Here is a 25,524-nt window from a genome sequence, read left to right as displayed (position 1 = left end):
CATAATAGTGTAACAAAGACCCATGGGACTTCCCTGGTGGCGCAGTGGTTAAGAATCCACCTGCCAATGCAGGGGACACGGGTTCGAGCCCTGGTCCGGGAAGGTCCCACGTGCCATGGAGCAACTAAGCCCATGCACCACAACTACTGAGCCTGTGCTCTAGAGCCCACGAGCCACAACTACTGAAGCCCGCGTGCCTAGAGCCCGTGCTCCGCAACAAGAGAAGCCACCGCAATGAGAAGCCCATGCGCCGCAACGAAGAGTAGCCCCTGCTCACCGCAACTACAGAAAGCCCGCGCACAGCAACGAAGACCCCGCGCAGCCAAAAATAAATAAATAAATAAGACCCATGAACCCACCACCCAGCTTAAAAAGTAAAGCAAGGCATAAAACTAAGACAGACAAAGCCCTCTGTGTACCCTTCCCAGTCGCAACCTCCTTGCTTCCCCCAGAGGTAACCCCTCTCAGGAGTGGGGTATCACTCCCCTGCATGCGTTTACACCTTTACTGTAGACACATGTGTCCCTAACAGCACACGCTGCTGTTTTGCCTTTTGAAAACAAGCCAGCCGGATCCTGTCATAGTACATTTCTTCTCATTTTCTTGTTGTTTCTGAGATGCAGCCATGTTGACAAGCAAAGCTCGGCCTCTTCTGCTGTGTGCTACTCCATTGACTGACTATACCTCAAGTTATGCATCCCTTCTCCTGTAAATGGGCTTTTCGTCTGTTTCCCAGTTTTTGCTACCAAAAATCTCCCTGCCATGAAGTTTTTCATTGTGTCTCCTTATGTGTGTGTGCGCGTGCATGTATGAGATGGTCCCCTAACTGCTCACAAATATCTAAACAACCTCATGTCATTCCCCCACCCCCCCACCCCTCAGGCCTCATTTTCCTCCCACTTGACCTACAATAATGCTCAAAGGAAGCTGGTCACACATAAGTGACTTGGAATCCCTGCTCCACCACCAGACTGTACAAACTGGGCAAGTAACAGTGATGGTGTTCCCTCTCTGTGATGGCCTCAGCTTCCTCCACTGTAAAATGGGGGGTGGCCTACCTTGCCCACTTGTGGAGAGGCTGAAATGAAAGAACACCAAGAAAGAGCCCATCGTGGCCCTTTGGGTGTCGGGAACATCCACTTATGTCACAACATCAGGGAGATATTTTTATCCTTATCACTTGAATTAAAAATGCCAAATCTTGGAAAGGGAAGCCACCACCTAGTCACGGAGCTGGTGGGCCTGCCTCATGTATTCCTCATGAGCATTAACAGTAACTAACATTTACTGAGCACCTACTACGTGCCAGGCCCTGTGTTCAGTGCTGTGCATGCACAACCTCTTTAAATCCTCTTTTCCAACCCCAAGGAGGGAGGACACGGAGGCTCAGAGAGGGGACACGTTTTGCCCAAGGCCAGTGAGAGGAAAGACCAGGCTCGGAGCCACCCATGTCCCCTGACCACCTGTGCGCAGCAGGCACCCCGAACTCTGGCTCCCTCGGGCTTCCTTTGCAGTGACGAGCCAGGCCTTAAACCAACCTCTTCCCCCACCCAAGCAGCCTCCTCTCGGGGGAGTTGTGGCGGCCACAGGTGCAGGGAGCAGTTCCTCCCCACTCACGGCCTGAAGCCTCCCGGCAGGGGCTGCCCCCAACCTGACAACCAAAGGACCCAGCAGCGGGGCCAGTGGAGCCCATCTCCGAAGGGCTGGGCAGGAAGTGGGGCGGGGTTTGGGGCTCGGCCGAGGTGGGATCTGGTACCCCAGGGCCGCTGCTACCCAGACAAAACAACCCACTGGGAGAAGATGCCTGGGGGTCCCCAAGCCCGCCAAACCCCGCATGCCACCATCTTTCTCCTCTTGATCTTCGCTGCTAGCATGGGTACGTGGTCAACAGGCAGGTGCTGGGGGCAGGTGGGGGGGGGAACTGGGAGACTGTTGAGAGGGCCCAGGCAGTGGGGACGGGAGAGGAGCTGGCAGGAGGGGTCTAGAAAAGACCCCGTAGAAACTGCATCTGCTTGACCGTCCCAAGCAGGCCAACGGGAGGCTGGAGGGGGGCTCAGCGAAATTGAAGGGGCATCCCCCGTGGGGGAGGCAGGGCGAGAGACACCTTCCGCACCCCCTCGTCCCCCCAGATCAAAATAAGGAACTAAGGCTGCCCTTGACTGAGCTCCAGAGCTGGGGGCAGGGAGGGGACTGTGGGTAGTGCTCAGTTTCAGGGGAGAAAAAGCTTTTCTCCTTCTCTGCCTTGAATCCCGGTCACCATCCCCTAGGTAGGGAACCCCTTCTCAGTGCTGGGGGAGCCGGTGACCTTCCCCCTTCCTCTCTCACGCAAGGCCAGCTGGCAGGGCTGTGAGCACCCCGTTTGACAGAGTTTAGAGAGGTGGCCAGTCACCCCAAATTTCCACTGGGAGCTGAGTTTGGAGTCCGTGACCCTCAGGTTGCTGCCTCTGCCGCCACCTCTCTCCTCCTCCCGCCACAGACAGCCATGTGGACTGGCCCGAGGGCAGCGAGGGGGCGGAGGGGGGGGATAGTGGCACAAGAACTGGGGCTTCCCCAGCCTGGGCCACCCAGCCCCCTCCCGCCAACCACCTAGCTGAGGCCCTCCCCTAACGCCCAGCCCAGCCCAAACACTGAACTCACCCCTGGCACCCAGCTTGACACACACAAAGTTACGCAAACGGAGGACAAGGGGCAGGCCCAGGGTCACAGGGCAGGACAGACTCACAAACCGGCAGGAAGCGGCCCAGGGCCAGGGGGCCTGGGTTCGAACCCCTGAACCACTCCTGCCGCCCTGGGCCTCAGCTGTCACACTTGTAAAATGGGATAATGAGAGAACTGACGTCTAAGGGTTCTGTGACAGTTATACACAATATATAAAGCGCCAGGTGTGTGGCCAGGCTGGGGCTGGGGTGAGAAAATAATCTAGGAAGGCCTGCAGGAGGAGGTGATGCCCAAACTGATTCTAGAAGGAGCTGCCTGGGGGGCACTGCTAGCACTGGGGACCCGACTATCCAAGTGCCAGTGAGCTCAGTGGGGCCGAAGCTCGGAGCAGGTACAGAGAGGGTGGCAGGAGGTGGCTCTGGAGAGGCGAGTGGGGACCCCCCAGCAGTGTGTCACTCACACTCTTCTGCACACACCCCCGCCACTCACACATGCACACACACAGCCAGGAGCGCTGTAGAAGCAGGGGCCGGGCTGGGCCTGTGTCTCCATTCACGGTCCCTCACGCATTTGCCTCTCCGCAGGCCCCAGGTGCCAGGCCCTGTGGGTGGACTGGGGCCCACCATCGGTGACGGTGAGCATTGGGGACGAGGTCCGCCTCCTGTGCAGACACAACGGCAGCAACCCCAACATCACATGGTGGCGCATCCTCCAGGGCAACTCCACGTGGCCCCCGATGATGGAGCTCTCAAGCCCGGGCCCCAAGGGCGAGCTGGTCATCCAGCAGGTGACCAAGAGCCACAGGGGCATGTACAGGTGCCAGGTCAAGGAAGGCCAGAAGGTCCAGCGCTCCTGTGGGACCTACCTCCGCGTGCGTGGTGAGTGCACAGCTCCCCACAGCTGGGGCCATACCTCCGCGTGCGCGTGCGTGGTGAGCGCACACCACTCCACCGCTAGGGCCGCTGGCTTCCTCACCTGTGACAGGGGCGGGGGGCGGGGGCGTGGAGCCAGTGCCTGAGCTCCTGCATCTCAGGCATCCTCACTCCCCGGCTCACACACGGTGGCTGATTGATTTTCTCACCTGCAAGGTGGGGACTTCAGTGGTCTTGGGCCTCGATGCGAGTGTGGCCGGGAGGCGAGGGGAGGACTCGAGGCGCTGGGCTCTGAGCGGCACTCCCTCCTCACAGAGCCACTCCCCAGGCCCTTCCTGGACATGGGCGAGGGCACCAAGAACAACATTATCACAGCCGAGGGCATCATCCTACTCATCTGCGCCGTGGTGCCTGGGACGCTGCTGCTGTTCAGGGTGAGCCGCGCCGGGGACCAGGGTCCCGCCTAAAACTTGACAGAATGGCAGCCCCCCCCCATAGGGGCTGTGAGGGGGTCAGGAATTTAATATAAGGAAAGCATTTTACATGGCGCTGGGCCCGGAGGGGCGTCCTGGCTCAGTCTCCCCCCAGGGGTGTCCTCACATTCCCCGCCCCCCACAGAGATGTCCAACTCTCCCCGTCTACCCAGGAGTGCTGTCGCCTCCAGATGTAGCCAAGGCCAGGGAAGATGGGGGCTGGTGTCCTCCCAGAGTCTCTGGCCAGCACCAGTCTCTCTTTAGGGCGCGGGGCAACTACAGCCATTTACTATTATTGTTGTTGTTATTCGTGGAGAAGAACAGGCAGTGGCGACAGCCCAAAGGGCACTGGCTTGGACCCAGAGAGACCTGCCATTTACAGGACATGTGGCTCTGGGCATGTCCCTTACCCTTTCTGGTAAAGCACCTCCTGGCCTCCATGAGGGTCTGAAAACACATTCTCTCCCCCATTCACGGAGGCTCCCAATTCCCCAACAGAAACGGTGGCAGAACATGAAATTCGGGGCAGATGTCCAGGATGACTATGAAGATGAAAATCTTTATGAGGTGAGTGGAAGGTGGGGACAGGTGCGTGTCTGTGGGCGGGGCTCTTACGGGGTTCCTCCCTGAGGTTGGCCGGGAAGCAGGGACCCAGGCGTCCGGGCCCTGAGGCTCACCACCCCGTTTCCACCCCAGGGCCTGAACCTCGATGACTGCTCCATGTATGAGGACATCTCCCGGGGCCTCCAGGGCACCTACCAGGATGTGGGTAGCCTCCACATCGGAGACGTTCAGCTAGAGAAGCCGTGACCCAGCCGGGCTGCCCCCCCAGCTGGGCACCCAAACCGTGTCTCACCCCACTTCCTTGGGACCCGCTCTCTTTTCACAATCTTTCCTGGGAGTATCCTGACTCAACTTCCCCCTTGGGAGTGGCCACTCTTCTTCCCTCTAGACCGTCCTCATCCCCTCCCCACACCCTAACTCAATCCTCCCCTTACTGCCTTTCCCAGGCTCCCCCCCATCCAGCGGGTAATGAGCCCTTAGTCGCTGCTTCTAGGGGAGCTGATTGTAGCAGCCTCATTAGTGTCACCTCCCCCCTCCCTGCTCTGTCATGGCCACTTAGTGATAATAAATCCTTCCCAACTGCAGACCTTCGCAGGAGTCACGGATCTCATGGGGACCACTCCCCCCCCCTCCTCTGGGGCCCAGAGGTCCAGGACCTCAGCCCCCTCCTCCCCCAGCTCCTGACCACTCCCCACACCTGGGACCAGGGAGCCAGTCTTGGCTGTCCCCTGGAAGAACCAGGAAGTTTCTTGGGAAGGTCCCCAACCCAGGCCATGTGCCTGAGCAGAGGGGGACACAGAGGGGACCCAGGTAACCATATTCATTTATGCGTATTTAAGTCCCAAAGACACAGTGGACTGTCTGGTGAGACTGGTACCAAATTCTGACCATGGCCACACCTGTTCTCTGGGAGTGGACTTGTAGAAACGGGATTTGGAGAGTCTGTGGCCCTAAACTGGGGATGGTGGGGAAATCCGGAGGCGGTTGACAGAGAGGGACAGAGATAGAGTTTCTGAGCTAGACAGGGGAGGGAAATCGAGACAAGGATAATGATGGAGAGACAGAGCAAGTGAATTGAAAGACACTGAGGAGAAAGGGCATCAGAGAGAGACAGAGAGACAGCAGGAAGAGACGGGAAGGAAAGAAGGGTCCATAGAAAAATGGACATCGAGAGGCTGACCCTTGAGACTCTAGGGAAAGCAACAGTTGGGGAAATGACTGATGGTGATGCAGAAAGATCCAGACCCAGAGATGGGGAGAGAAGGCTCTGAGGAAGAAAGTGACAAAGAGTTGAAAAGACAACGGGGAGAAGCAGGGGCCTGGGAGAGGGAGAGAAAGACCTCAACGGAAAAAGAGAGACAGACACAAAGAGAGGAACACGGACAGACACACACAGAGGCAAAAAAAAAAGAGAGGAAGACCAAGAGACACACAGAGACGGAAAGCAGGGGCGGCTGCTGCGCAGACTGAGGCGGACGCAGGGCCCCCCGCCTCGCCAGGGAGGTGATGGCCGACGCCAGACATATATGAGAAAGGTGAAACCCGCGCCCGCGGACGGGCAGGCGGACTAAGCCGGCATAGGTCGGGCGGGTCCCGGGCGGAGCGGGGAAAGGAGGGGCGGGGCTGGCGGCAAGAAGGGGAAGGAGGCGGAGGTGCCGGGCGGGCCCGGGGCGCGGGCAGGAAGCGGGGAGGGGCGGCGGGGCGGGGGCCTCCGGAAAAACGCCCCAACTTCCTGCCCCGCCAGAGCCAGGAAGCGGGAGCCGGGACACCGGGCCCGGGATCGCCGAGCCCGACCTCGGGCGCCCCGCCGGTCACCTCCCCGCGCGGACACCAGGTACACCGTCCCTGGCCCCGCCCGGCCTCTCTCCCCTCGGCTGCTAGGGGAAGTGGGGAGGAGGAGGGAGGGGGCTGGGCGCTGCCGGCAGTGAAGGGGCCTCCTCCCGGCCCCGCTGAGCCAGCAGGCGCCCCTCTCTGGGCCTCAGTTTTTCCATCTGTCAAAGGGGACAAAGAGAGGAGAACTAATACTTGTTCAGTGCCCAGTAGGTGAGATGAGGGCTGCGAGCCGGGGGTCAAGGCTTCCCAACTGTCTGGCGGAGGACGGATGATCACTCCCATTGCACAGGTGGGGAAACTGAGGCCCAGGGAGTAAAACCGACTTGTCCCAGGTCACATACATCGTGAGACCGAGTGGAGTTGGGATTTGAACTCGCAGGTGCTTTCAGCTAAGCGCCGTCCTCCAACCCCGCATGCTTTAGAGCCACCCGAAAGGAAAAACGACAATAACAGGGTCATAGGCCGTTGTGAAGCTGAAAGTTGCAGAACGCGTTTGAAAGCATTTTTTGGAAAGGTCTTTTTCTGGGTCATGAGTTATACCCTGGGAGATGGGTTGCAGGGGCACAGAACTGGGGATCTTTTCCCATTGTACAGATGGGAAGACTGAGGCCCAGGGAGAGTTAATTACTTTTTCCAGGTTCCACTGCACGTCAGATGGGAAGGTATGCTCAAACCCAGGATTTTTGCTTTGCGGCCCCAGCGGAAAGTGTGAGGCGGGGTGGGGGGCAGTGCGGGGAGAATTAATGTACGAGCGTTGGGAATTCAAACGGTCCCAAGTTAGGGCGGAAAGATAGGGTAGGGATCCCAGTCTAGGGGCGAAGGGCCGGGGCGACTCGGTGTTCTCGTATTGAGCACTGGTCTGGGGGCTGGAACCATCCCCACCTCTGGCCTGGGGGCGGGGGGCAGGGGGTAGGGGGCGGGGCCCAGGAGAGTGACGGGGGCAGTCGAGATACGGAAACGCCAGCCCTCCAAGGCAGGCCAGAGCGGCCCTATCTGGCCAGCGTGGCTCAGTGGAGAGCTAGAGCGGCCGACAGGAGGAGTAGAGTCTCCTGGGCTGGAGCCTGGCAGGAGCGGGCTAGAGCGGCTGGCGGGAGGAGTGGAGCTGGAAGCAAAGGTGGACTCTGGGGTGGCTAGAGCGACTCGGAGGCGGGGGTGGGGGAGCCCAGAGCCGGCGCGCGGAGGCTTCGGTTCTGGCAGCAGCGGTGCTTCTCCTCCGACCCGGAGCAGGTGAGGGACGCGGCCCCCGGCGGGCGTCACACCCTGACTCCACACGTCCTCCCCAGCATCCCTGACCATGCACATTGCCACGTTCCCTGTAGGATTTGGGGCCGTGTACACCCGCCACGTCCTACATATGATTTGGGGCTCGTGTAGACCCGCCACGCTCCATGTAAATTACAAGGTCCTACAGACCCTCCAGGTTCCTGCTGCCCCCCCGCCCCGCCCCATGGAGGTCCGGCTCCTTACAGAATGTGGGGTTTCCATGGATCAATAGCATCCGCTAGAATCCGGAGCCCTGTAGATCCTGGGTCTCGGGGACCACCACACTCCCCTATAGAATTCTGGTCCCCTTTTAAGTCTCCAGAGATCCCGTAAACTGGCTTCTTCCCCTTAAGGACTTATGATCTTGTGTGATCGAAGGATCCTTGTAGATCCATCATATGTCAGATAGAATCTGGGTCCTTATGCATTCCAAGGGCTCACCTTGACTACTCAGTGTTTTAGGTTCTTTAAGGCTCCTAGAGGTTCATCCACTCAATATCTTATAGGTTGGAGACCAGGCTCATCCACTCAATATCTTATAGACCCCGAGCCCTGCAGAGAACCCAGGCACCCGTGTAGTCCTCACACATGCCCGCTTTGCTCTAGGACCCCCACCCTTAAGGACCTTCTGAACCTGCCCTCATCTCCACAGCCCCATGCACATAGCACCCCCTCTGCTGGACCCCAGGGCTTGTCAGTTGCCTTTAGATCCATCTGACCCATCATTCTCTAGCCTTTGTGGGACCACGCCCCATCTTCTAAGCAACCACCCCCCTCCCCAATCCTCTCTGAGCCCCAGGCCTCTGTGGGGCAGCTGAGTCCAATCTGTACTCCTGCCCAGACCACAGTGCCCACATACCCCTGACTCCCAGACACCATAGGGAAACCTGATGTGTCTCAGCTTTGGTTCAGATTTCAGTTTCCTAAGGTCGGGGTGGGGATTCCCCATGCTCCAAAGCCGCACATTCTGGGAGTTAAATGCATAAATTCTGGAGCCAGACTGCCTGGGTCGGAATCCTGGCTCTGCCTCTTACAAGCTGTGTTGCAGTTTCCTCCTCTGTAAGATGGGGATAATAATAAGAAGAAGACTGATTTCACAGGGTCACTGAAAGGACTGAGTTAATATCTGTCAAGCATTAATACTGTTCCTGGCACGTATTTAATGGCACTTAGTGTACATTAACTGTTAACTATTATTTCCTATCATTGTGATGAGGAATAAAAAGAGATAATACACATCAAATGCATGTTCCGGGGCCTGCCTGGCACGTAAGCATTTGCTCAGATAACGTGTGTGTCCTCACCTTTGCCCTTTTGGAATCTTCCCTGCCTCTGTCAAACTTTTCCACCCCTGAGTGGGATGAGCGGGGACCCTCCATGTCCATGGTCATGCTTTCCAGCCCAGAAGTTGCAGCTGATGGCCTGGTGAAGGTTTTCTTTTTCTTTCTTTCTTTCTTTTTTTTAAAAATATTTATTTATTTGGCTGTGCCAGGTCTTAGTTGCAGCATGCGGGATCTAGTTCCCTGACCAGGGATCGAACCCAGGCCCCCTGCATTGGGAGCACGGAGTCTTAACTGCTGGACCACCAGGGAAGTCCCCAGTGAAGGTTTTCTATCTCGGATGGGAGTAATAATAGCATGGGGGTGCTTGCGGTTTTGAGGGTTCAGTGATTTACTCTGTGAGAAGCACTTAGGGCAGTGCCTAGCACACTGAGTGTGATGTAAGTTCAGCTCTCATAATAAATTACTATTATTTTTCTGCCTTGTTTTGCAAATTTATTTATGTGAACGTTTAACAATTCTCAGATCTTAAGTCACCCAAGCTTGGATGTTGAACAAATACACTTTATGGAAAAGAATAAAAATGAGGCCTGCTTGGGTGAACCCATAGGATGGCATTTGGACACTCCAGAAAGCATCATTGTTTAAGGATCATAATCAGAATCCCAGTGCTAGGGAGGAGGCCTGTGGAAGAGGGAGAAGGGTGGGTCTCCAGCGACTAGGGATATAAATAGCTTTGGGCTGTGGGGAGAACCCCCCCCGCACTGGTCCACCCCACCCCTGTTTCCACAGCGCCTTCCCACCTGACACGGGCTCGAGTGGCATTAGTCAGACTAATTAAGGACACAGAAGACGTCAGTGGGAAGACGCGGGGAGAAGTGGAGCTTCTAAGGGAGACAAGATGGGAGAGACAGCGAGAGATGGGAGGGAGAGAGACGAGAGACAGCAAATGAGACAGTGACGCAGACAGGTGCGGGGACAGTGGCTGCAGGAACCAGATGTGGGGAGACAGGCAGAGGCTGAGGGGAAAGACAGGTAGCAAGAGAAGCAGGGGTGGGGCCTAGCGGAGGGGAGGCAGGGACAGTGGGAAAATGAGACAGGTCTGAAGGAAAGGTGAGAGAAAATGAAGACACAGGGAGAAGAGAGTCAAAGGCATGAGGCAGATTCAGTGGAGACGCAGCTGGGGAGAGGTGAGCCGGCAGACACACAGACAGACCGGACAGGTGGACATAGGGTGAGAGAGATGGACCCCCCTTGGGATGAGCTCTCTGAGGACCATCCCTTGTTTTCTGGGATGGAAGCCGGAAAGATGCCAGGTCCCTGAGGGGAAGAAGTGGGGTCGAGGACTCTTGGTCCTGAGGGAGGAGGGTTCACAGTTTGGTTTTCTCGTGTGGAGGGAGTTGGGGGTTGGGGGATTTGCCATTGTGACTTCCTGTCACAGGAAGCAGGGCTGGTGGGTTCCGAGGCAGCACCCTGCCCCAAGCCTGTCACAGGGCAGAGCAGAGCCCCCAGGCCCCAGTTACCTCCCTCCAGCCCCCCTTTAGCCTTTCCACCTCTGCCCGCCCGCCGGCCCTGCCTCCTCAGGACCCAGCCCCCAGCCCCGCGTCCATCGGGGACCCGAAATCGCAGGCTCTCACGGCCGCAGCTCTCTGACGGACCCAGGCTCCTGGCCTCCAGCTTCCCCCCGCCCACAAGGCTCCCTGTCCTTGGGCTCCCTGCCCTGGCTGGCCTCTGAAGGGCTCTTTGTCGCCACACAGAGGCCCCATTGAGCTGTGGAGGCCGCGATGGGGGTGGAGGCTGTTTACTCACCTTGGCACCTGGGCCAGGAATCTGTGAGTAACCGCCCTGGGCCGCCCTCTGCCACCCCTCTAACCGCGGCCCCTCCTCTTCCCCCAGCCCTGCAGAGCCCATGGAGGCCGAAGACGTCGCCCGAGGGGCGGTGAGTGGAGAGAGCGGAGAGAGCCGGGGGGTGAGGGGACTGGGGGGCTGTGCGGTGGGGAGCACTGTGGGCTGAAGCCATCCCTCCCCTTCCGCAGGCCCCAGGGCCCCCCCGGCCTGGCCTGGTGCCCATCAGCATCATCGGGGCTGAGGACGAGGATTTTGAGAATGAGCTGAAGACGGTGAGAGGGAGGGGGGGTGGGAAAACTTCTGTCCCAGGCTCCCTGGGGCCCCAGCCCTCAAGTCCCAACCTCAGTGTCCCCTCTCCCACCTTGGGTCCTGTTCTCTGTCTTCAGATGCTGTCACTCGGCCTCCTCTCACTGCCCATCTCTCTTTCTTTAATCTTCCTGGTACCTCCTTCCTCATCCCCTCACCCCATCCTCAGTGCCCCCCGATTACAGCACAGTCTCTCACCCTGTTTAACCCCAGTTTTTATCACTGCCCCCGCCCCCTAATTACAGCACAGATCCTCATTCCATCTCTCCTGATTTCTGTCCTCTTCACCCACCATTGTAACATTAAAACTCATCCATTCTCCCCAACCCCTGACTTGCCACCATCAGCCCCGCACCTGCCAGCTTGGATCCATCGGGAAGTACCAGGGAAGAGGGAGGGTCAAGCCCCAAGCCCCTCCTCTGCTCCCCACTGTCTCACTCCCATCCCCACCCCCAGAACCCCGAGGAGCAAAACAACCAGTACCAGAGCCTGGATCAGGTGAAGCGGCACCCGGCCCACCTCATGGCCCTCCTGCAGCACGTGGCCATGCAGTTCGAGCCAGGACCCCTGGTGAGGGCGGGGCTGGGCAGGCACGGGGCGGGGCGGGGCGGGGACCCGCCGCAGTGCTCAGTGCGTTAGACCAGCGAGGATGAGCCAGGCGGGATCCAGAGAGCACAGCTTGAGAGCCAAGAAGCCCACCACGGGATGCAGACAAGGTTGCAGGTGCCCCGTGTAAATTTCTGAGCAGTGGGCGCAGCCCGGGAGAGTAGGCACGGCAGAGTCTCGGAGAGCAACGGAGAATCCAGCAGCCTGGCGGAAACCATGCCCCCGGCCGCCTTCCGTGCCCACGGCAGCATCACCCATCAGTGACAGCGCCTTTTCACAGACTCTGGAAATCAAATTCTCTGCACGTGCCACCAGTCAGTCCTTCAGAGCTGGTGGTTGGGAGAAAACCGTTAGCCTCCTCGGGTCTAGGCGGCACAGTAGGCTCTGGTCCAGAAACAAGGAAACTGCTACAAGCAGCCCGCGAAGCAGAGGGAATGTAACGGATGACCCGGAAAACTTGTTATAGGGCAGAAAATACCGGGGAGGTTTGCATGCAGAGCCATGCCATCTGGGAGACACCTGCAGAGTCTAGAGAACCCAGCAGGTGGCTTGGGGAGGGAGAAGCCACAACACTGGCTGGAGGGGGCTCTGTGGACCAGGGTCCCGTCCCAAGAAGACCCCGTGCAGCCCAGCGCAGGCTGGGAGCTGGGCTTAGCCTAGGGCACTGCTCTGTACTGGAAATGCGTGGTAGATCCCTCCAGAAAACAAGGAGACTGATGGAAGTGGCAGGGAGGGAGGCCTGGGGGGTGCAGAGAGAAGAGCCTATCGACTGACACCAAAGCTTCAGAAGCTGGCAGGCCATCAGGAAATTGCCAGAAAAGTGGCTGCCGCCCCCCCCCCCGCCCCGGGGCATGGAGGCTCTGACCCTCTGGCAAGGGAGTCCCCCTGCCGAGCCGAAGGGTTTCTAGAACTTGAACTCCTGGAATTTAGCCCAGGGATTGTGCTGACTGCTCTGTCCCTTTTTTTTTTTTAAAAGAAGATGTTGGGGGTAGGAGTTTAGTAAGCTATTTATTTATTTTTGCTGTGTTGGGTCTTCGTTTCTGCACGAGGGCTTTCTCTAGTTGTGGCAAGCGGGGGCCGCTCTTCATCGCGGTACGCGGGCCTCTCACTATCGCGGCCTCTCTTGTTGCGGAGCACAGGCTCCAGACGCGCAGGCTCAGTAGTTGTGGCTCAAGGGCCTAGTTGCTCCGCGGCATGTGGGATCCTCCCAGACCTGGACTTGAACCCGTGTCCCCTGCATGAGCAGGCAGATTCTCAACCACTGCGCCACCAGGGAAGCCCTGCCGTGTCCCTTTACAGATGTGGAAACTGAGGCCTGGCCAGGGCCAGAGGTTCGGCTCAGGTGACCCAGATGGCCTTCGGCACATTGAGATTTGTCCTCAGGCTGTTTCCTCACCTCCTTGGCTGGGGGAGGGGCCGGGAGATAGTCGTGGTCCCTTGGGCTGCTTCCTGTTGGCCTCTGATGGAGTTTTGCTTTATGGGGGTGTGGGGAGGGGGCAGGCATAGATTACTGGGGCGAGTCCTTAGCACACTGAGACCATGTCCCTTACCTGATGACAGTCCCCCAGGAGCCAGGACAGGTTGGAGGCCCCACAGCATTGCCAGTGTCACCCAGCATAGGGCTGCCACGTAGGCGACCTCAAGGCGTGCTTGATGAGTGAGTGAGTGAGTGCCCTTGTCCTCCTGTTTATGTGCTCAGTGCCGCTGTGTACTAGGCCCTGTCTGGGACACAGATGAATCAGAACGTCCCCCCTGCCACAGACACACACACACACACACACACGCCCTCAAGTAACTCACGGTATTGCTAGGCAATGGGGAGCAGTAGAGACAGGCTGCCTGAGATCCAGTCCCAACTTCGTCACTTACTAGCTGTTTTCGCATCTGTAAAATGGGATAACGGTAGTCCTCCCCGTGACTAAGCAGGTTAATGTGGCTAAAGAGTTTGCACAGCGTCAGGGACACACCGAGCCCGCTTACTGTAGCTGGGGGAGGCGTTAGCAGCAGCAGCAGCAGAGAGAAGACAGACCAAAGAACCATTTCACAGGAGAGAAAATGAACGAAAGCCGCGGTGGCCTGGGGAGGCAGGCGGGGGCCTGGGACGGGGATGGGGGACGTCAGGGAGCGCTTCGCAGAGGGTTTGCGCCCTGAGGCGTTCCGGGGGCAGTGCGGTTTGGGTGGGGTGGGAGGAGGATGCGTCATGCTTCGTCTCCCCCAGCTCTGCTGCCTGCACGCGGACATGCTGGGCTCACTGGGCCCCAAGGAGGCCAAGAAGGCCTTCGGCGACTTCTGCCACAGCTTCCTGGATAAGTGTGCGGTGAGAGACACCTTCAGGGGGCCCCATCCCCTGTCCCCTTCACCGTGGACAGCCAGCCTGCTCCTCCCAACCTCCAGCCTGCTGAGGGCAACGTGAAGGGCGGCCTGGTCTGGGGAGACCCTGTGCCAGCCTGACCCCCCCTCCACTGCTCCCTCCCCTCAGAGCATCGTACCCACTGGTACTTGGGCTGCCATCCCATTGATCCCAACACTGCCCCCTTCACTGCCCAGTCCTCCCCTTCACTCCGTTCTCTCCCCTGAGCAGATTCTGCGGGTGACGGTCCCTCCCACCGTGGCCTTTGAACTTGGTAAGGAGAGGAGAGGGGATCTGGGGATGAGGACGTGTTCTCTAGCAGGGACCAGGAGACCCCCGGGAGGGAGGCCGCACTCTCATGCTCCCAGGACAGGGGCTTGTCCTTCCTTCTTCACGGCCCCCACAGCCCAAGGAAGCATAGCTGTCAGAGTCGAAGGGTGGGCGGGGAGTCGCAGCCCCTGGAACTGGCCGCTGTCCCTGCAGACCGCACGCGGCCCGATCTCCTCTCCGAGGATGTCCAGCGGCATTTCGTGCAGGAGGTGGTGCAGACCCAGCAGGCAGCCGTCAGCCGGCAGCTGGAGGACTTCCGCTCCAAGAAGCTCATGGGCATGACACCCTGGGAGCAGGAGCTGATCCAGCTGGGGGCCTGGGTTGGGCGGGACCGCGCCACCTATGAGGCCCGGGAGCGGCACCTGGCCGAGCGGCAGCTGGCCCACCTGGAGGACATGCAGTGAGTGGGACCAGCCCCTCCGTGGCCCAGAGGGCGCCCTCTGCTGCCCTGTTCCTTCCGCTTCCAGGCTCCCTCTGCAGCTGCAGCGTTTATTTCCCAGCGTTTGGGTTCCTCCCCTGACTTCTGGGGCCCAGCCCTGGCATTTTAGTCCATCTGGTTTTGCATCTTGCCTTCCCAGCTTTGGGGTCCCTCCTAGTTTCCGGTTCTTGTCCACAGTCTTGCATTCAGGCCTGGGCTTTGGGTCCTGTCCTTGCAACTCTCACGACCCCGGGTGAGAGTCTGGCCTTCAGTGATTGTCCTTCGCAGATGTGTCAGCAGCAGCCCCCCCCCCCCGCCCCCGTCTGCCTCTCCTCTCTCCCTGTGCCAGCTTTGGAGGGGACAGGAACCTGGACAATTGTGCTGGGTGGTCAGGGACCCCAGGCTTAGCAAATTTGTTACAAACTTCTTTCTTCTTCTTACAGACACACCATCTCTAACGATGAGGAAAAGAGGTGATGGAAGGAGAGAGGCCGGCGGGGAGTTTGGTTTTCTGGGCCCGAGGGAGGAGGGCCTGCCGCCTAGGGGCCTGGGCGTTGGGCAACACCTCTGGCTCCATCCTCTAAAACCCTCTCTCTCCCCCCTTTCCTCAGATACTCAGCAGGAAGTGGTCATGGGGCTGGTGTGGGAAGCGAGCGGAGGGGGAGCTGTGAGGGTAGCAGGGTACCTGCATCCGTGGGAGTGCGCGTGGCAGTGTGTGTGTCTGTGTGCCCTCACCGTCCCCTCCCCACAGTGCTGCTGTGGTCAGTGCCATCACCCTGTACATGCGCCACCTCGGGGTGCGGACCAAGAGTGGAGACAAGAAGTCGGGGAGGAATTTCTTCCGGAAAAAGGTGCTTCCCCGAGCGCCCAAACCTGGCCCTTACCTCCCCAGAGACCCCCAGGGAGCCTCGAGGCTCTGCACCGCTGGGGTCGGATCCCTCTTTGTTGGCATCGGCCCAGAAATGCCCAGCCCCCTCCTCCCCCCACCTTCCATAGGTGATGGGGAACCGGCGGTCAGAAGAGCCGACCAAGACCAAGAAGGGACTGAGCAGCTTCCTGGATGCTGCCCGCTGGAACCGGGGAGAGCCCCAGGGTGAGGTGCCCAGCCTCAGCCCCGCCCCGACTTCCCCATGCTGCCCCCACCTCATGGTCCCATCTCTCGTTTCAGCCCCAGATTTTCGACACCTCAAAGTTGAGGCTGATGGTAATAGTCCTGAAGCTAGAGCATCCGTCCTGGGGACCTGAGAGAGGAGGGCAGGGGACCTACTAGGTCTGAGGGAGGAGGGGCGAGGGGCTGGGACTCCTGGCTCTGAGGGGGGAGTAGGGGTCTCCTGGGTGATGGGGAGGATGGGGCAGACCAGCATCTTGGACCCCAGGCCTTTATGAATTAGAGTCGCTGGACCCTCATATTCCCCTTTGTCCTTCACTGCCTCCCCAGGTGAGAAGCCAGGCCTTACAGAACGTAAGGGAGGTCTGGGGGTGCCCTCCCGGGACCGGAATGTCGGAGCCCCTGGGCAGGACACCCCCGGAGTTTCTCTGCACCCTCTGTCTGGGGACAGCCCTGACCGGGAACCAGGTGAGAGTTTCCTGGGCCCCGCAGCAAAACAGCCCCTTGGTTCTCTGCCCTCCCTGCCCCTGGTCACCAGGGTTATTGATAACCCACCCCTTCCCTCGGTTTACCCTTTCCACGGCTTTCTTCGCAAGCTCGCACCTCTGTTCTGGTGACAGGTTTCCCCACCTCCCTGGACTATGTTTCCCATCAGCCCCCATGGCTTCATTTCCCAGAACCCTCTCTGAGTACATTACCAATCAGCCCCCCTTAGATGGTGAGCCCGGCTGCTCCATGAACTTAAGGTCTCACGCTCCTTGGGTGGCTCTCAGCCCGCTGGATCTCAGACTGCTACTTGGCCAGGCCTGGGTTCAGACCCTGGCTCTGCGCTTGACTTGTGTTAGATCTTGGAAGTCACTCCCCACTCTTCGAACCTCAGTCCCCTCACCTCTAAACGGGTACATTCTCTTCCCACAAGTCCCAGTTGAGTGTTGGGAGAATGCATGGATGTGGAGGCATCCAGTCTCCTCCCCGAGTGCGAGGCTAGCACCATAGTTTTGCAGCTTCTGCACCCACTGAGCCCCACCTGCCCATGACCCTGTTCTCAGAGGTCTTTCCATCTGTCCGTCTCCCACTGAAGTATAGACCAGCCACTTGGTGTCGGCCAGGCACTGGATGGCTTTAGAGGAACGGAGGCCCCCAGGGTGTGGGTCTCACCGTGGCAGGGACCTTCCAGCCAGCCTTGCTTTCCCCACCCCCATTATCCCCACAGGTGTTGACGCCCTCCCGGAGCTGGGGGACCCGCCCCCGCAGGGCCCAGCCAGCCTGGAGCCTGCAGCGCCCCTGGAGAGCACAGAGGAGGGTGCTGACACGGAGAGGTGCCCAGGGCCGGGTGCAGGGGAGGTGCCGGGCGCAGGACCGGGCTTATGCAGTGCAGGGAGGGTGTGTGTTGGGGGTCGCACTGCCACTTGCACCTGCCTGTCCCTGAGCCAAGCCGTCTCCACTCTGCCCCGCTCCTCCCTCTTTCCGTCTTCTCCCTTTTTCTTCCGCGCTGTCTTTCCTCGTCTCCCCTTTCCTTCTCTTCTGCCTCTCCTTCCTTTTTCACTGATTTTCTCCCCCCCCTCCCCCCTCTTTCTCTCCTTTCCTCCCACTTCCTCTGCTTTCCCTCCCCTCAGCTCCTCTTGGCCCCTCTCCCCCTGCCCCCACCCTCCGCCCTGCACTTTTCCATCTTTTCCCCCTTCTCTTTTAAGCCTCCAGCCCAGCTGCCTTGCTCCTGCCTCCCAGTGCCCCTTCCCTCCACCCCCCAGCCCTCTGTGCTCTGTGCCTGGGGGCCCTGTCCCCCTCACAGTTGGGGGGCAGGCTCTGCCCCCTGCCTGTCCTTGTGCCGCTGCTTTGGGGACCCTTTGGCGGGTGGGGGAGGTGAGTTGGGTTCCATCTGGGTCCACCTCTGACCCTGTGCCCCTCTCTCCCCAGAAGGTGGAAGAGGTGGGTGCCTGGGCCCTGGGTGGGGGGAGGGCTAGCCCCTCCCCCATTTCTCCCCTTCTCCCCATGGGCCACCCCCTCCCCTTCACCCCTGTGAGGGGTGGGTGGGCACGCCACCCTCAAGCCGAAGAGCTAAGTATTGAAATCCCCCTTCCCTCCCTCAGCTCCTGCCTCTGTCCCCATCCCCCTGCCTCAGGGAAGGGAGCGGTCAGTTTTGTGCTCCATACTGGGTTCCCATCCCCTCCTCCACCAATTTCAGTATCCCTTCTGGCCACCCCCCTCACTGCCCCAGCACCCCAAAGTCACACTGGTCCTTCTGACTCTCTCCTCTCTTCTGTTGCATGTTTGATCTCTGTCCTGGTCTCTCCCTGTCTCTGTCCCTGTCCTGGTCTCTCCCCATCTGTCCCTGTCCCGGTCTCTCCCCGTCTCTGTCCCCGTCTTGGTCTCTCCCCGTCTCTGTCCTGGTCTCTCCCACCTGTCCCTGTCTATCTCTGTCCTGGTCTCTCCCCGTCTCTGTCCCTGTCTTGGTCTCTCCTTATCTCTGTCCTGGCCTCTGTCTGACTCTGTCCTTGGCCTCGGGGTCCAGGCTGTCGGGGCGTCTGGGGCGCTCGGAGAGCCTGCGGGTGAGTGACCGCCGCCGGCCTTCCCGGGGCAGCCTCGGGGCTAAGGGCCGGGGTGGGGGCCGCTCCCGGAGCGACGTGGACATGGACCCCAGCTCCGCCACGGCCGTGCTTGGCCCTGCCCGACGAGCCACGTACGTCACTCCTCCCCCCCATCCACTGAGGCAGCCTGGAGAGTCAGGGAGGCCGGGGTGGGGGATCTTTGCCAGAATCACCAAGAGCTGGGTATCAGATGCTGAGGTCACTGAGGGCCTCCAGTGGTCCCAGGAGAGGGGTAAGAGGCTTCTTTCCAGATCTGGGGGCTGGTCTGCGGCCCTAGGGGTTGGGGTTGGACACTATAAAGAGTTGAAGGCTCTTCTCTGGGATGCCCTGCGCTGGGGCCCTAATGAGGCCTCTGTCCCACAGCCCCGAGCCTGGAGACGAGGGGGAGCCGGGCCGATCGGGACTAGAGCTGGAACCAGAAGAGCCCCCCGGTTGGCGGGAGCTCGTCCCCCCGGGCACCCTGCACAGCCTTCCCAAGAGCCAGGTGAAGCGGCAGGAGGTCATCAGCGGTGAGTCACCTCCTCCAAGCCACTGCGGCCGAGGACACAGCCCAGCTCCAGCAAAGTCAGACAGACGCAGGGAGATGTCCATCTCGGTGTTACTTACACCGGGCAGAGCTTGAAGGCAGCCCGCTTCTGACAGAGCACCGTTTGTTAAGTAAATTGTGGAATATTCCATGGAACGGGAATGCGGCCATCGTTGAAGTGACATTTCCGAAGAATTTTTTGTAGTGCAGGATAGTGTTGATGTTAGGAGCCAGACACGGTCTATAAAATTGTATTTCTAGCGTGAGCCTTTGTTTCCTCATTTGGGAAACGTGGGCAGTGATAGTTCCTACCTCAAGAGACTGTCACAAAGATGAAGGTGAGATGATTAGTGTGAAACGCTCAGCAGTGGTGGGCCCAGGGTAAGAGCATTCAGATGCAGCCGCTGTTACGACTGGTCTGCAGCGCTCGGGGGACAAAAAGGTTCCCACCCAGGAAAGTTTGGGAAGATAATCAATATGTTAGTAGTGCTTACTTCTGAGCAGACAGATGATGGGAGTATCGTTTTTGTCTCGATCCTCTGCTGTGATTTCAACTCATTTGTGTGTTGAGGGGAGTTTGGCAAACGTACAGTCCTTTTGGAAGCTCATTTGGAAGTTAATTTACGGATTACTTAATAGTAAGAAGGGTTCTCATTCAGAATTTTTAGGGCAGTAGATAAATGCTTTTTGGGTCACAGATCCTTCTGAGGATCTGATCAAAACATTAGCAGTGCTATCCGATAGAATTTTCTGGAATGATGGTAACAGGCAATGTCTGTGCTTTCCAGCATGGTAACCACCAGCCATGTAATGGCGGTTGAGTGCCTAAAGTGTGGTGAGTGCAACTAAGAACTGAATTTTGCATTGCATTGCATTTTAATTAAGCAGTATTTGAAGAGCTGTGTGTGGCTCGTGGCTACCACGTCGGACAGCATAGCGGTTTCTCTCACCAGAAAGATATACATACGTAACACACAAAATGGTACATTTAGTCTCCGGGGACTTTTGAGGCCCCTGGAACTCGGGCCATCAACCTGTGCAGAGAGGGGGTCATTGTGCCAGAAACTGAGCCTGAGAAAACTTGCTGGACGGTTAGACATAAAACACAGCTGCAGGCAGTGAGGAGACCGACTTGTCTCGGTTTGCCTGGGACTGTCCCAGTTTTAGCACTGAAAATCCCATGTCCCGGGAAAACCATGGTGCGGGGCAAACTGGGACCATCGGTCGCCTTGCCTGGCTGCCCCAGCCGGAACAGAAAGGCAGTGGGGCTGAGGAATCCTCAGTGGCTCGTTCAGGGGCACGTGACTCCACCCAGGGAGAATCATCCCTGTCCCGTCCCCTCCTCACTCCCCAGCCTGCCTCTGAGAGTGCCCCCCATAGTTTGCACGCTCCCCAACCATGCCTCCTGCCCGGTGGCCCTGCAGAGCTGCTGGTGACAGAGGCGGCCCACGTGCGCATGCTCCGGGTGCTCTATGACCTCTTCTACCAGCCCATGGCGGATGGGGGCTTCTTCTCCCTGGAGGAGCTACAGAACATCTTCCCCAGCCTGGACGAGCTCATCGAGGTGCATTGTGAGTGCAGGGCTGTGGCCCTACGTCCCACTGCCAGCTCTCTCCTTCATTGCCTCAACGACAAACCCTGGAGCCTGGTCTCACGGGCAGCCTCTGTTCCAGCTCTGGGGACGACCCCACCCCAGAACCCCAGAGCTCACATTCTAGGGACACATCCTCCACAAGCATGTGGTGGGGAGTGAGGGAGGGACAGGCCCACAGGCCCCGTGGATCAGACACACCCACCTGCAGCCCGACCCCACCCCCCCACCCCCGCCACCAGCTCCCGACCAGCTCTGCATCCAGTCTCACGGGCCCTGACAGCACCCCCTTTCCTCTCTGCTCTCCGCAGCCCTGTTCCTTGATCGCCTGATGAAGCGGAGGCAGGACAGTGGCTACCTCATTGAGGAGATCGGAGATGTGCTGCTGGCCCAGGTGAGGGTGCCCAGCCTAGGCCCAGGTGAGGGTGCCCCCCCTTCCCCTCACCCCGCCCCCTCCTCCTGGCTGGGGACCTGAAATGCAGGCCCCAGGAGACCAGGTCTCAAGCTTTCAACCCCTTTAAGACCCAGGGGTCTGGGCCCCTAACCTGTCCTCCTGTCTAGGCTGCCATCCCCATGTGAGGCCCCGCTCCCCCCAATCCCACCTGAGACACCCTCCCTGGCCTGAATCTTGCTGTAGTTTGATGGTACCGAGGGCTCCTGGTTCCAGAAAATCTCCTCCCGCTTCTGCAGCCGCCAGTCGTTTGCCTTAGAGCAGCTCAAAGCCAAACAGCGCAAGGAGCCTCGGTTCTGTGCCTTCGTGCAGGTGAGGCAGGGGTCTGGGCCCCAGGGTCCCAGGGGAGGGGGGCCGGCGTCCCGGTCCCCAAGGCCAGCCGCAGCAGAGCCGCCTCAGCACTGCCGTCCCCGCAGGAGGCCGAGAGCCGCCCCCGGTGCCGCCGCCTGCAGCTGAAGGACATGATCCCCACGGAGATGCAGCGTCTGACCAAGTACCCGCTGCTTCTGCAGAGCATCGGGCAGAACACAGGTAGCCGCAGGCCCTGCCCCATGCTGCTGGGCCTCCGCCCGCTTGTCTCTAACCTTGGCCTAGGGACTGGGAGCTTCCAGGGTTGGGGTTCACCGGGGCTGGTCTCCCCCTTGCCTGCAGAAGAGCCTGCGGAACGGGAGAAAGTGGAGCTGGCCGCTGAGTGCTGCAGGGAAATTCTGCACCACGTCAACCAAGCCGTGCGCGACATGGAGGACCTGCTGGTGAGCCTGGGCGGGGCCCCGGGCCGGGGCAGGGGGTGCGCGTGGGCAGGACCCCCGGCTTGTCCCCGTCGGGGTCACTGTGGGCCGGCCCCAACTCTTGGCTTGTCCCAGTGACACTCCCTTCCCTTCCCCGCCCCAGCGGCTCAAGGATTATCAGAGGCGCCTGGATTTGTCCCACCTGCGGCAGAGCAGCGACCCCATGCTGAGCGAGTTCAAGGTGGCCCCGCCCCCGCCCCACCTGCCCTCCCCTCTCCTCCCCTCCGCCCCGCCCTGGGGATTCTCTGATAACACACCCAGGAAGCAAGAGGGGCCCCTCAACCCTGACGCCCTTCTCATTCCCAGCGGGGCAGCCCCTCCTGACCCCATGGTCATCCCCACCTTCCCCTGCCCCGCCCTCACCTTCACTGACCATCGCTCCTTCCTGCCTCCAGAACCTGGATATCACCAAGAAGAAGCTGGTCCATGAGGGCCCGCTGACGTGGCGGGTGACTAAGGACAAGGCTGTGGGTGAGCGCCAGGGCCACGAGCCGGGGGCCGCGGGGCAGGGCTGTCCAGTGAGCGTGCTGAGCACGGGCCTCACCCCCTGCAGAGGTCCACGTCCTGCTGCTGGACGACCTGCTGCTGCTGCTGCAGCGCCAGGATGAGCGGCTGCTGCTCAAATCGCACAGCCGGACGCTGACGCCCACGCCCGACGGCAAGACCATGCTGCGGCCGGTGCTGCGGCTCACCTCCGCCATGACCCGAGAGGTGGCCACCGGTGAGGCCCCAGGCACAGCTGTCCCCGAGGCAGGGGAGGAGCCCTCCAAGGAGCCCGGCATGCACGTTCTGGCCAAGGGGAGGCCTGGCAGCCCAAGGCCGAGGCTGTGAGGGGGGGCCCTGGGCTGGGTACGGCGGGGCCCCAGGCCGATTGTGGCTTTACTGAGTGAGATGGAGAACTGCCCCACGTTTTTGCACAGATGAGCAGCCAGTTCTAACTGGTGTTTTGAAAAGACACCCTGGCTGCCTCTTGGGGGTTGTAGGCAGCAGGGGTGGGAGCTGGGAGCCCAGTGAGGGGCCGTGGTGGTGAGAGTGGTTCCAGGGGTCTCACAGGTAGAGCCAGACTGGGGGCTTGTTTCCTGGTTAGGTGAGGGAGGGCTCCGGAGGGAGGCACCGGGGGCGGGGCGGGGGGTGAGTTGAGTCGTGGGAGCCACCAGGTGCCACCGCGATGGGGGCCTTCCCCAGGTGCATGTTGGGATGGCCCTGGCTTTGAGCCTCACCTCTCCCTCCCCCTGCAGATCACAAAGCCTTCTATGTCATTTTTACCTGGGACCAGGAGGCCCAGATATACGAGCTGGTGGCCCAGACCGTGTCGGAGCGGAAGAAGTGAGCAGTTCTGGGTTCCAAGAGCGGGGGGAGGGGGAGGAGGCCCAGGCCCCCGGATCTCTGGGGACAGGGGGTGGGTGGGAGGTCCTGGCACAGGGTCTGGGGGCTCTGACTGCCCAGGGGCTGCCCTGTCTCCCCAGCTGGTGTGCCCTCATCACTGAGACCGCTGGATCCCTGAAGGTCCCTGCCCGCACCTCCCGACCCAAACACCGGCCCAGCCCCAGCAGGTGAGGGGGCCGGGGAGGCAAGTGGAGGGCAGGGGGCAGCTTCCCTGTGTGTCCCCAGAACCTGAGCTCCAGCCCAGTCTCCACGTGTATGTGTGTGTGTGTGTGCGCACGCGCGTGCCTGTGAGGGTGTGTACACGCGTGCGCCGACCCCACCACGGTCCATCTGTCTCCTATCCAGGCCTCTCTGTCTTCCACCAGCCGGGCCTGTCTGTCTCCCTGTCTCCCAGCCTTGACCTCTGTCTCTGTCTCCGGACCTCCCTGCCTCCCCACCTCTAGTTCTCTGTCTCCCTGCCCCTGCTGCCCACCAGGGCCAGGGTGGCGGGGTCACCCAGCACTTGCTCCCCCCAGCACCCGTGAACCCCTGCTCAGCAGCTCTGAGAACGGCAACGGTGGCCGAGAGATGCCTCCGGCTGACGGTAAGCCTAGATGGAGGGGTGCCGAGTGGGGGTGGGGTGTCCACAGGAAGCCCAGCAGGATCTGAGTCCCCTGCCTGCTCCCCGACCCAGGCCGGATGGAGAGAATCTTCAGCGCCCTCCTGCCCTTCTGCAGACCAGGCCCTGAGGGCCAGCTCGCCGCCAAGGCCCTTCAGAAAGGTAGCTCAGCCCCACCCCCGCAGGGCTGCCGCCAGCCGGAACACTGCTTTCCAACCTGCCATACGGCCAGCCGCCAGAAACAAATGCACCACATCCACCTCCTGCACCACTGTCCTTGGCGGCCCCAAGTCCCTCTTCCTTTTGCAGTCCCGTCCCTTCCTTAACCTTCAGTTTAGCCTCTCCCTGGACCCATCTCTGTCCTCGGTGCCCTCTGCCCCGCCCCCACCCTAGCCCCAGCCTCACCTCTGCACCCCCTTTTGCAGCCTCCAGCCCCTTCTGCAGGTCTGGCCAACCGGAAGCTCACTCCCACCCGCAGGCCCCTGGCCTCTTTCCCACCCCTCACCTCCCACCCATCCCAGCCCGAGCCCTGCCTCTGACTCTGTCCCCTTGCCCCTGTCCAGTGCTGTCCCTGAAGCAGCTCCTGCTTCCCTCGGAGGAAGACAGCGGGGTGGGGCCTCCGCTCGAAGGCGATGGAGTCCCAGGGGGCGGCCCCCCAAGCCCAGTACAGCCCCAGGAAATTCGGGAGGAGCTGCTCAGCCTGGAGGAGACCATTAAACAGCTGGAGGTGGTGGCCTTGGGCGGGGGGGGAGGAAGGGGGCTGACTCAGTGGAGGGACCCTTCTCATTGAGGATCCCCAACCAGGAGGTGGAGGAGGAGTTTTGCCGCCTGAGACTCCTCCTGTCTCCGCTCGGGGAGAACACTGTCCCCCAGTCTGGCTGTACCTGAGGACCCCTGCCCCAGGCAGGTGAGTGGGGGACTGGGGGAGCCAGGCACCGCCTGGAGAGGAGGGACCAGAGTGGCTACCTCAGGCACTTGCCGTTGCACAGCCCCATCCATCTCTCTCCCTCTGTCTTTGACTTTCGCATCTCCCCACTCTGCCTCCTGCCTCCATCTGTCCGTCTCTGTCAGTTTCTGTTTCTCTGGCTCTTTTGTGCTCCTTCCCCACCCTCCCTTTCTCCCTCTCTGTTTCTCTCTCCATCTCTCTCCTCTTTCTCTCCATCTCTCTTCCCATCTCCATCTCCCTTCTTCTCCTACATCTCCCCCTCCCCCCAGGCCTTTTCGCAAGAAGGAGAGGGCCACCCGCCACTGCACAGCTGCCGCGGCATCTCCAACCCCAAGGGCCTGAGGAGAGGGAGCCAGGCTGCCAGGGCCACGCCTGGGGGGCCCAGCTGGGATCACTGCCCCCCGAACCTCCCACTGGCCTCGGCCTTCTCTCCCTCCTGCTTGGGGGACTCAGGGCTTCATTCCATGGGGGCACTATCTGGCCCCCATTCCTGGGCCATCTCAGTATTGCCCGGGGTGGGGGGGCAGCCCCCACCCCCAAGTGCCTTTGCTCTGTTTTTATACCCTGAATTGGAGGTTTATTTTTTAATATATATTATCTAAGGAGAGGTCTGTGTTTGTGAGGGCGGGCAAGGGCCCAGGCGTGGTGTCTGGAACCCTCCACAACTATCTGGCGTCACTTCGTGCGTCTGTCCTACCCCGTCGCCTCTGTGCCTTTTGCCTTTCTCCAGTTGTTCATTCATTC

The 25,524-nt window shown here is 60.1% G+C and overlaps 2 protein-coding genes across 5 annotated transcripts; both read left to right on the top strand.

Annotated features, from left to right (window-relative positions):
- The first annotated feature begins 1,718 nt into the window (after window positions 1–1,718).
- On the top strand, window positions 1,719–5,151 carry CD79A (CD79a molecule). Of its 2 annotated transcripts, none has more exons than XM_033430855.2 (5): window positions 1,719–1,876; window positions 3,243–3,536; window positions 3,747–3,964; window positions 4,502–4,570; window positions 4,700–5,151. In XM_033430855.2, exons 1-5 carry the CDS (start codon window positions 1,801–1,803, stop codon window positions 4,811–4,813), a joined length of 771 nt encoding a protein of 256 aa, XP_033286746.1. In that variant the 5' UTR covers window positions 1,719–1,800; the 3' UTR covers window positions 4,814–5,151. The 2 variants fall into 2 exon arrangements, with proteins under 2 accessions (XP_033286746.1, XP_004271269.1); XM_004271221.3 differs by having other exon boundaries at window positions 1,720–1,876; window positions 3,846–3,964.
- Window positions 5,152–6,265: 1,114 nt separating this feature from the next.
- On the top strand, window positions 6,266–25,387 carry ARHGEF1 (Rho guanine nucleotide exchange factor 1). Of its 3 annotated transcripts, XM_033430856.2 has the most exons (30): window positions 6,266–6,401; window positions 10,840–10,882; window positions 10,980–11,063; window positions 11,554–11,667; window positions 13,922–14,020; window positions 14,285–14,327; window positions 14,537–14,783; window positions 15,245–15,274; window positions 15,553–15,652; window positions 15,798–15,894; window positions 15,970–16,005; window positions 16,240–16,377; window positions 17,123–17,228; window positions 18,419–18,586; window positions 18,858–19,003; window positions 20,445–20,591; window positions 20,923–21,005; window positions 21,249–21,374; window positions 21,479–21,593; window positions 21,714–21,814; window positions 21,954–22,031; window positions 22,246–22,321; window positions 22,404–22,571; window positions 23,089–23,176; window positions 23,317–23,403; window positions 23,752–23,819; window positions 23,910–23,996; window positions 24,398–24,561; window positions 24,639–24,741; window positions 25,050–25,387. In XM_033430856.2, the coding sequence occupies exons 2-29, from the start codon at window positions 10,853–10,855 to the stop codon at window positions 24,720–24,722; spliced, it is 2,910 nt and encodes a 969-aa protein (XP_033286747.1). In that variant the 5' UTR covers window positions 6,266–6,401; window positions 10,840–10,852; the 3' UTR covers window positions 24,723–24,741; window positions 25,050–25,387. The 3 variants fall into 3 exon arrangements, with proteins under 3 accessions (XP_033286747.1, XP_033286749.1, XP_033286752.1); XM_033430858.2 differs by lacking the exon at window positions 18,419–18,586 and having other exon boundaries at window positions 6,268–6,401; XM_033430861.2 differs by lacking the exons at window positions 6,266–6,401; window positions 18,419–18,586 and adding an exon at window positions 7,373–7,627.
- Window positions 25,388–25,524: the final 137 nt, after the last annotated feature.

Source organism: Orcinus orca, chromosome 20 (assembly GCF_937001465.1).
Source record: "Orcinus orca chromosome 20, mOrcOrc1.1, whole genome shotgun sequence".
Classification (NCBI taxonomy): Eukaryota; Metazoa; Chordata; class Mammalia; order Artiodactyla; family Delphinidae; genus Orcinus; species Orcinus orca.
This window is presented reverse-complemented; position numbering and strand designations above follow the sequence as displayed.